Source organism: Trachymyrmex septentrionalis, unplaced genomic scaffold (assembly GCF_001594115.1).
Source record: "Trachymyrmex septentrionalis isolate Tsep2-gDNA-1 unplaced genomic scaffold, Tsep1.0 scaffold106, whole genome shotgun sequence".
Taxonomy (NCBI): Eukaryota; Metazoa; Arthropoda; class Insecta; order Hymenoptera; family Formicidae; genus Trachymyrmex; species Trachymyrmex septentrionalis.
Window position 1 is genome coordinate 29,406 of NW_017304185.1, and position 11,598 is coordinate 41,003.

The 11,598-nt window shown below is 34.7% G+C and overlaps 1 protein-coding gene across 1 annotated transcript; it reads right to left on the reverse strand.

Moving 5' to 3' along the window:
- Positions 1-378: 378 nt before the first annotated feature.
- On the reverse strand, positions 379-10,214 carry LOC108745720. The gene is made up of 5 exons (XM_018482037.1): positions 9,916-10,214; positions 9,287-9,428; positions 6,909-7,355; positions 2,712-2,850; positions 379-797 (listed from the first exon to the last, which is right to left on the reverse strand). The coding sequence occupies exons 1-4, from the start codon at positions 10,010-10,012 to the stop codon at positions 2,802-2,804; spliced, it is 735 nt and encodes a 244-aa protein (XP_018337539.1). The 5' UTR covers positions 10,013-10,214; the 3' UTR covers positions 379-797; positions 2,712-2,801.
- Positions 10,215-11,598: the final 1,384 nt, after the last annotated feature.

The following is an 11,598-nucleotide window of genomic DNA, read 5'->3' on the forward strand; positions in this document are numbered from 1 at the left end:
CGGCGTGGAAGGGGACGATGGCGCCTAAGTCCTGACGCCAAAGTGGTGCGATCGACGCGACGCGACGCGACGCGACACAATGTATGTATCTTTGCCTGCTTTTTCCCTGCTTTTTCGATCGTTAGACGCAACTTTTTTCACTACTACGATACATACGTTGCCCCATGTTATTCAATTTTATTCATTTCTCATATACAATACAATTTGTGTTACAATATCGATATATATACAATACTAATACAATCTTACACTTCTAATTAGACTTACATAACATTTTTATATATGCATCTCTACATATTTTCAATTATATACAGTAATCATTGATTGAGTCGAAATACGCACGAAATATGTACATACGATTCTTGTACTTGTCTTGATAATTTCTTTTATACGTTTATTCGTACAACTTATAAGTAGATGATTCGCTGTACTCGTCGCGAGACGCCACGATGTCTCTTTCTTCGTCAATATTCGTTTATTTGTGTTGGATGTGAAACTTCTTTCTCACGATGACCAAGCGTTTTTAGTGTAGGACTTTAGTGTACTTTCGGCGCGCATATACGTACGTTATTCCTCTTTGATCAAGCATCGGCAAGATGCGTACGTGTATGTTCGGCAACCTGGAGGATGACTAATTACGTTGAAACAGCCGGAGTGAAGGAGGGCCGGGGCACCTGGCACTCCTGGCAATCCTGGCAGTCCTGGCACTCATGCTATGGTTGATCGCTCCTCGAGGGGCTCCCACCAGGGAATTTGAGCTACATGGCCCACCGTTAGCTATCCATACGGATAGATACCTATAAAACAAAGGATGCCAGCGTGGTAGTTGATTTATTCTTCAGGCAGCTTCGTCAAACACACACACACACACACACACACACACGCGCACACGCACACGCACACACGTCAGATCTCGCATCTCCAAGTCGTTCGTCACGGGTGACGTCGCTTTTTCTCTCTTCCCGCGGTATCTAGTTATTCCTAAATAAAATTAAACAAAATCTTGTTACTCGCATTATATATTTGGAGTGGCATTGACAAGTGCCATGCGTTTTCGCGTAAATGTAGCAAAATGAAATCTTAAAAGCAGGGAATAGAAGTACTTTTTGGGTGACTTTACTGGTAACTGCGTTACTTTTTTTTTGGTAACTTACAATTAGTTACATTTTTTTGGCAGCGATAATGAATTTTACAGTTACTTTTATCGTTACAGTTTCTTTTATCGTTACTTAGACATGGTTCGACTAGACACAAGCCACTTATATGTTTGAGACTAGAAAGTCTCTAGGTACTCGTCTGATGTGATTGTTGATTTCAAAAAAGTAACGAAAAGTTACTTTTTCAAGTAACGGTAACCGTAATCGTTACTTTTAAAGTAAGTAACTTTCCATTCCCTGGTTAAAAGATTAAAAAATCTAAAAAGATTTTGGAAATTCAATTCTTACAATTTTGCACGCAGATATAGTAGGTAGAATATATCGTATCTTAAATATCGTGACATATATACTATATATCTATTACATATATGCATTTATATTTTAGACTATTCTTTTGACACACATACACACACACACACACACGCACGCACGCACGCACGCACATATATAAATATATATATACAGGGTGTAACTGAAATAACGCCTACTAATCATACAGTGCTATTCCTAATAAAAAATCAAATCGAATTGCAATTTTCGCAATAGGTAACGAGATATTAATTTCTAAAGATTGCCGAATAAACGGATAAAATCGATGTTCAAGACAATTTTAAGATATCTTACCATGTTCTTTGTGAAATATTTTGAAGACTTTTCTTAAAAAACTCTTAGATAAAGATATCTTAAAGTTATCTTATACGTCGATTTTACTCATTGGGTAACTAAACACAATATGGCAAAAATTTCAAAATAGTAGAGAACTTTTCATCTCAGTTTTTTATTAGGAATAACACTGTATAATTAGTAGGCATTATTTCAGTTACACTCTGTATCTGAGGCCTTATTCTCAACATAATTAAATGAAAAATATCTAATATAAATTGAATGTGAACGTTCTGACGAGGTATGTATGAAATTCTATAGCTTAGAAATTTGTATGTATGGAGTGCTCCAGACCGACCCTACTGAAGTAGCTAGCCCTGATTACATGTATATTATATAATACGGATTAAAGCAAATTTGACAGCCGCGTCTATAATTTTGATGAATGAATCCAAGCGATTCAGCGATGTGACAATTTATCGTCACAACTGTCAAGGGTTAATAGTGTCTGCTGAGATAATATTATTAGGTAGCGCGCGATACTCGATCGCTCGTGATCCAACAATCGTGTCGGCGCTACTGCTGGAACTTGAAAGCTATATCCAGCGAACGCGAACGCGTAACAAAAAATCGCTTTAATACACGACTCGGCCAGCCTGTCGGCAGCAGTTATCTCCCGCACGGTCGGTTTCTATTTATATTTTCTGTTCGTTAGTCGATCAGCGGCATACGATCGAGACGAGAATTATGTATGTATATACCCCTGGGCGCAAACAAGTATATACGTTTAAGAGATCTATTCTGAATAAAAGATATTATAATTACATCCCGCGCAATGCATATATCTATTCCTACTCTATTCACAATTCCAAGTTTATATCTATTTATAACTATTATAGGTATCTTGTTTAATAAGATGTAATATATATACTTTAGTTATATATACTTTACCTGTATCTTATCTTATTCCGTTTCAGAAAAAAAAATTCACAATTTCATCGAATCACAATGTACCTATAATTGTAAGTTTCGGCGTCATATTCACCAACAGTTTACCGTCTCCATTATATAACGATTACTTCGAAGGAATCTATAATATACAATAAAATATTTATTAGTAACATTTTTATCGTTTTTCAGCATCTGTCGTATAAAATTTATTTTCCCAAGTTGTATCGTAAATTATATTAGATGGATAAATATATATTTGTGATTGTGGTATTAGATTATATCCGATAAAAAGTAAATATATGTGTGTCCGCAAATTGATATCTGATTAAAAATTATTTCGTTAAGGTATCCTTATAGGCACTATATAGGAACTCGTCGAGCTTCCTGTATATAAATCACGCTCAAAAATCGATTCGATACACACGTACGATGCCGGAGATTCCGATCCACTTAAAACCGGATCTTGTCCCAACTCCCTGCAGGTTTATTCGGATATATCTGACGAGGATAGAAACCGTGAATAATACGTTGGAAAACAATACTTCGACACAAAAGGCGTGGAATTGAAACGATCGTTACAATGCGATATAATTATTAAAGGAATCAATTATTTAAGAACTTGGTGCGACTACACTCGATTAAATTACACATTAAAATCAATATCTCTATTGATAGGAGAATGATGATCATGTAATTTTCAATGGATTTCAATTAAATTCATTTAAATAACGCGCAATCAATATAATAAGAAAAAGCTTATACTGGAAAAAAAACCAATATCTTTTACACATCATAATAGTATTTATATATCTTTTGTCAAATTAAATACATTTGTATAATACTATATACATATACATAAGGGCCACGCGGTTATAGAATTTTACGATTATATACGATAGATGTATGAAAATCCAAATTGCACGATTGAACAATGGATAAAGTTTTATCTTTATCATTCAAAAATGGGAGGTAAGGATTGCTCTTCGGTCACTTTTTTATTGTGTAAAACGCGAAGAAATCAAAAGACGATAAAGACAAATTGTGGAGGCCGCGCACGATGTCAACCACTCCAAGATAAAAAGAGTACGAGACTAACGATGCGCGCGTTTTACTAAGGTGTGTGTATATGAGATGGGTCGACCGAAACACCGTTTCCCGTCCCAAACTCGAAAACCCACTTAACCATTCGGAGAATGAAGATTAGAGGGCAGGTCTGTAAGAAGCCTCCAAGCCATGCTATCTACGGTTTTCAGGATGGGGAAGGAACTGAAGACTCTGGGGATCGGCCCCTCGTCGAGAGACAGACTGATAAGAGGGCGGCTTTTAGTGTATCGCGATGGTAGTGCAAACTACCCCGAGGAAGTGCAGTCGGATAGCCGAAGAAAAGGAAACTGGATAGTTTTTAGATAATAAGGAACAGGCCTAAATGCAGGAATGCTGTCAATTAGACCAGAGGAGTTCCCCATTCGTGAAGCAACTAATGTTAATGTTATTTATAAAACCGCAATCTCGCACATGCGCGCATACGTGTATAGTCAAACGTAATTTAACAATAGATATTGATAAAATTAAGTTACGAATTTGCTATTCGAGAAATCGCGAAATAATTTGCCACGTTCCACGTGAGAAAAACGAGTCCTATGTCGTGTAGGTGCAGGTTACTATAAATGTGTATCGCTCGCCGTATGGCCTCGATGTTCATCATCTGTTACACAGGGTGGTCCCTGCGTTCTACCAAGGCTACTTTCGAATAGATTTATCTTCGCCAATCGTTTTATAATTATATCCAATATTAATTAGACCTTCTACCGTTAATAATGTATCGTCTCTTTGCACAGTGACACACATATTTCGATGATAATACTTTTATTTATTTATTTTACATTGTAATATCCTTACACATACATTTTACTTAATATTTCTTTTATATTAAAGTATAGATATGGATAAGACATAAATTAATTTACAAAGAATCTTTATTGTTCAAAGAAATTTGGCGATAACAGGGCAATATAGAAGTCAGTCGCGGTAGTCGTTGCGCAAATAATATATATATATATAATATATATATGCATACATACACACAGATATAACATAAAACTCTTTATTTTGGTTTATTTTTTAGCCCTCTTCAGAGACATAAATCATTGTTATAAATACAATCTATACGTAATAACTTATATCTTGTCATAGCGAGCTTCCTCCACTACACTAAAAAATCTCTATACAAGAATTAAGCCATCAGATGAATGTTAAAAAGAAAAGAGAAGAAAAATTTTTTTGAATTTATCAGAGATGAAATTTGGAAAACCTTAATGAAAATAAAGAGGCTCATCGAATATTCGTATACCATATCGCAAACAATAAACACAATTATGTCAAATTAAGTGTACTGCTTATTAAAATTAGTTAGCATTTCTTAATTTTAAAACTCTAAAGTTAACTCGTTATTTAATTAAAAAAGGGAAAGATAACGATCGATAGTCAAGATAGAAAGACTTAGTTTCTATGCAAGGACGACACTGACTGACTGAAACCAAAACAAGTTGACATTTATAGCTTGTCAATAATCGGAAAGTAGGTCTTGAGAAGTCCCTCCATATCTATCTGTAAATAACACTTCCGAAACCAATCTTTTCCTGAATATCTTGAGGTTCCTCATCCAAAATTGTAACGTTCTCCTAGTCGAACTCATGATCCTCTTGCAAACGGTGATCAGTTATGACCGAACGGGTAAATGTATTCCACCGGATGTGATTCCTGTGCTCAGTGATTCTGGACTTCAACTGTCCGTTCGTCTGTCCCACACAACTCGCAATCCTTACAAGAAATCTTATACAAGACATTCGATTTCATCACATTATATCCCGCAGCGGATTCTTATGCACCTCTCTCTTTTAATGAATTCCCGTAATTTATTAGAGGAAAGACCCCTATTATGAGATATCGAGTTCATTTTGGGTAAATGCTGGAAGTCTATGGGCAGAATTTAAAAAAATAATAGATCATTTTGGGGGAATTTAATAAGTTTTAAGATAATCAAGGGAATTTAATAAGTTTTAAGATAATGTTATATAAAATTTAATTTAAATTTCATTTTTTTTGAGAATTAAAGAAATGTAAAAAGTGAGCAAATCAAAAAATTGTGCTCCTAATATGAGATGCCTGAGAAATCGATTAGTATGATCTTCTCTATCACTACACAGAATTTATTGCCAAATATTTATTATTTTTTTTTATTATTAAATAATAAGCAATATTTAAAGACTCATCTCAATAAAACTTGAAGATATCCAAATTTTAAAATCTTTTTTTACGATGACTACAGGCATGATCTAATAATGAATTTTCTACTAAACAGGTTTCAATTCAAGAGCAATAAATTCATGGTGGAACTAATAGATAGCGTCTATTAGTTTAGCAGAAACGCCGCTATCTCATATTAGGCGCCTATCTCATAATAGGAGGTTTTCCTCTATTATTATAAAACGATACTTTAATATAATTGCTATTTAATCTATTATACTTTTTGATAATATTAGAAACATAAGAAATAGTAACCTATAAAAGTGATACAATTTCAGCGTTATTTTCGTTTTTACTTTTTATGTTACTACACCTAATAATGTCATTCAGACGATTATTAATATTATCAAAAATGAAACTCAATGGAGAGTCATTCTCTAACAGTATTTTAATTATAAGACAAAAATTATCAAAGTGAAATTTCGGATTCGAAAGCATAATCACTCTATCAATCAATCCCTCTACCAGCAAAAGAAAATTATTTTCTTCTCTTTTCTTTTTAACATTTATCTGAGTTTAATTCTTGTATAGAGATTTTTTAGTGTAGTGAAGGGAGCTCACTATGACAAGGTTGTTATTACGTATAGATTGTATTTATAACGGTGAATTATGTCTCTGAAGAGGGCTAAAAAATGAGCCGAAACATGTAATCGCGTTAATTTAATAAAGAATCTTATATTATATATCTATATATTATTTGCGCAACGAAAGACCACCGCACCTGACTCCTATTGCCCTGTTATCGCCAAATTTCTTTGATATAGATAACTTTAAGAAAATATAATAATTTAATATTGATTTCTTTTCACGAGATCATATTTTTTCATATTAATTGTATAAATGAAGAATTAATTTATACGTATAATATAGATGTGAGAAAAATACACGAACCTTGTAATCACATAGCAAGATGCGAGAACGGATATAAGGACTGCAACTGCAAGGACAAGAGCGGCGACGTGAAGCGCTTTGATGCGATTCTGAAGAAGTCGATTGGTTGATTCTATTGAATCCTCATAGTTTCGGTCAGGTTGTAACGTTAACATTGTATGACGATTCGTTGACGTTAAATAGTCCATTAGCGTCTCGCGATTTATTGTAGAATATGTCTGATCCACCTGAATCTTTCTTTCGTGCTTCCATGTGCTGGCATTCTCCTCGTCGTCGTCGTCGTCGTCGTCGTCGTCGTCATTAGCATTGCAGTAGTCATGACTATTGCAACATTTCAATCTGGGCCAGGGCACGAGAACCCGAGGACTTGTCGATAGTTCCATGGCGTTGACCGATCGTGACCTCGTGACCCAGGACTTTGTTTCGCACAACAATGGCGTGGCACCTCTGCGTGTGATATTGCGAACATCAATTGATAAAGTTCCGCGAACCCACCCGTCGCCGCACGTTATAGATAGCTAACGCAGCGGCGCTTACGTGATGCCTAACAATGTCATTCCCTATCGCACGAGAGGCAATACAACTTTTACGATCTTGTAATTTTTCGAGTTGCAACATATCTGGCCGAGATCACAACAGTGGACTGAATCGTCAATTATTTTTATTTTTCTCAAATAAGGAATAGATTTTAGAATTTAAAAAGTAATGTTTCGCTTATAGATAAAATATCTGCAGTGACACAAGACAGAGACCTCATACAGCACAGAAACTTGCAGTAACATTGCAGAAATGTTGCAATATTGCAGATTGCGCTGTAATATCGCTGCAATATTGTAGATATTAGAAATTGTAATATGTAATACATACGTATATTATGGCACGCAAGATTTTATAAATCTAGTAGCATTGTTATTGAGACATTAAAAACATTTTCGCTTTTGAGTAATGAATACTGCTGTCACATATAGAAACATACGTCAATTACACGTTATATGATTGTTAATTATTTCCATTAATATAGGAATTATAGTTGAAACATTTCTTGTCACTGCCGCGCGACAAGATTTTTCAAATTTTGTAATCAACTCTCATAATTCCTTCGAATATTTGGATTAAAAAAATTCTTTGAATATTGCAAAGAAAATAAAATAGAATACGTGGAGTTTCTTATTATTTCCATTTCACCAGGATGTAAAATATCAATGTTTATGAAAAAGTGTAAAATATGTATAATAATATCTATATATATATACGTAAAAAAAAAATATATATATATATACATGATGTATATAAAAATTTGCAATTAAGTATAAAATATAATAATTATATAAAATTATATATACAACATAAAATATATATTGATTAGTTCTTTTCTTGTATTTTTTAAATTTATATCACACACACACAAATTGTATAATATTTCAAATTATATTCAGTAATAATGAAAAAACTATTTTTAATAATAGTTACAAATATATTGCGCTGCAATATTGCTACGACATTGCAGCCTAATCTTGTTGAAAGCGGATATTTTTATGATGTTTTTACGACATTGCAACAATGTTGTAAATATATTACAACATTGCAATGAGATATATTTGCAATCATGTCGCAATCTTTCTATACTGTATGAAACAGCAGTCCTTTGAAATAAACCGAATATATTAAAAATTAAAGTTATATTTTAAAAATACATTACGCGCACTAAAATGTCTTTACTTATTAATTATTAATACTGCGTCCAAATACTATTATTGTTAGTTATAGCTTGTCATTTGTGAAGATGAAGTTTTGAGAAACACACGAATATTTATTTTGAAACAATTATATCCTGGTATTCGGAAAGGTTTAAATTAGAGCTTCTGTAATGTCTCAAATTGAATAGCAAAAGAGCAACCTCTGCATAAAACTTGTATGCAGAAAATAAATATCACATAGTCTTATTAACATAATATCCGGATTTTGTTGAACGAATCCTTGTCGCAAATGCCATGTTTAAGGTGATCACGGTAATTTATTAATGTATGGCATTTAATAAAAATCGTGGAAACCTTTTCGTTCGATTATCTCGTCAAGGTTAAGTATATATATATTTCGCACGCCATAATACATTCCTGAATTTATATTACACTGTTAATGAAACTTATATAAAGCGACAAATAAAATCCTGTTCATGAAGAGACGTCTTGCCTTTTGGCATTTTAATTCATATGAGATAAAAAAATATATGTTTTCGAAAAGAAAAAGTTGTATGATATGTGTGATAGAAGAATGCTTTAAATGCTAATGTACAAAATTAATTGGTATTCACTTATGCATAACTTTCGTTAAACATCTGCAAAAAGTGCAAGACAATCATTATACATATATGTACATACTCCGTGCATCCTCTCGTGATTGTACTTTCACCAATTTCCTGTCTCGTTGTCACGATAAGTTCCGTGTAGCAAAAGAATCTCGTTCTACAAGTATCTATACCTGCTTCTTTGCAGGCTTTGCTCGTACATACGCACTTTCTGCCTATATAAAACATAACATTTGTGTAACGATCGAACAGTCTAAAATAGAAAGTTCAAATGTTAGTTGACAAAAATATTTACTCACTATAGTGTTTATGAATTTTGTCAAGTTTCGCAAAGGTACGTTGCTAATTTATGAAAGATAAAAATTCGATTTCAAAAATTAATGATGAAACTTGATCTTTGATTTATACTACATGAGGAAATGAAAAATTTGGAGCACGTCAATTTAGATATTCGTTTTCTTCTGTAAATACATGTATATTATAGCTCACAATTAGTTTTATTTTGTATAATATAATACCGAATTGTTGGAATGAAACAATTCAGTCGAGCGCACTCACATAGAAACTAGAAAGAACGCGTTTAATTAATGGCGCTTCTCTGCTTGATTCACGTTAACGATCGCGTCCCTTTGAGCCAATTAGAGTGGCATTTGCAGCCCGGATGACAATTATAATTAACAATTATAATACAGGCTCGCTCACCTTCGACTTGCGCGACACTCGTCGACAGAGACACAATGCACCCCGCGAGGAGATATCCGATTAACGATCGACCGATTATCAATCGACGAGTGAGCATCTCTTCTTCTCAAGGTTTCCGAAGGACCGAATTAAGTATTTACATTAGGTCGCGATATCGAATTAGTTTGCGTTTATCGCTTATCGGGCGCCACGTTGCCGATAGAAGGACTGCGGGCCATAATTACAACTTTCGCGATTCTCTGCTGAAATGGATCGTCTTATCGGTTGAAAGGACTATTTCGAAATGTTGTGTTGGAAGGAGGAAGCTGTACCGCGACGAAACTCTCTTCGCCGCTACTCGCGTGGGCTCCTCTAATTTTGGCGCCTCCCACTAAAAGAGCGTCGCGCCGTGGCCGGTTCGACAATTTATTCCTGTATCTATTTTAATTCCATCATCGATGGCGTTTACTCGTGGCCGCGAATCCCTTTTCGTTATTCCCACTGTCGCGAAGCGATATATTTATTCTCGCTTCGCGCCTTTCGCTTTCGCGCGAATCCAATCCCCTTTTTTCGCGGATGCTCCCTGATAGAGTGCTGGCGGGAGTTACCACGCTTCTAAAGTTGTCCGATTTATTGGAAGAATAACACGCCGATTTCTCCCCACATACGCTTTTATTTATACGAGAATATATTTCGAGAGACGATGCTCTCGTCCCGCGTCGACAACGATTCGAACGTAACCGCAGGCTTTGATGGCGCCGAATGGTGCGTGCGAGAGAGAGAGAGAGAGAGAGAAACGACCTCCTCCAGACGGCGCCGACGACCTGGAGTCGCAGAGTCCTCGTTAGCGGAAAAATCCAAGACAGGGCGCATCTTTTCCCTCTTCTCTTTGATCGAGAAATACTTTTGTCATTTATATATATACAAGTATATATATATATATATATACGAGTATGTAAAAGTATCGCGAAAATAGTACGATTAAATAAATTGTACGTATACATATGTATGTACATGTGCATCATAGAGCGATGTATGATGTACGCTCAATTGTTTCCACTCTTTTAAATTAGCAACTATTTGAGAAATACAGTTACTGCATATATATATATATATATTGTGTGTGTGTATATATATATAGCTATATCCGAGCGAATAGAAGCAAAGATCACAAGCAAGCATTTTGAAGAAGTAAAAAATTTTTATTAAAAGATCAAAATGTCTCGCAAAAATATTGCAAATACAATATATGATAATCAGTAATTATAGTAAGATCACAAAATTACAAACCGGAATAATATTAATTTCAGATTTTTTGAGTCTTTCTCATTTTCGTTCTTTTGACGTAGTACACCGTATCGTAGTTAAATTGACGTTCGCGTGACAATGTGCAAGATATTACAAAAATGCGAGTGGACGGTGATGAGCGATTTCATCAAGAACATAGTGTGTAGAGTTTTCCTGTGTTTGACCGGCAATGGCGGCAATATACCGGCATTCAATGACTCACGAATCATGGCGCGCGCAGTCATTAGAACTTTTCAAGTGCAGTAGACGAGAGTTAAATTCCTCGTTTGGCTTCCTGAGTATGTAACCTGAGCATTAACCAGAGTCTCCCCGTTCTTTGCATTTTTTTTTATCGATCTCTGAATCGAGAAAGAGACAGAGAGAGAGAGAGAGAGAGAGAGAGAGAGAGAGAGAGAG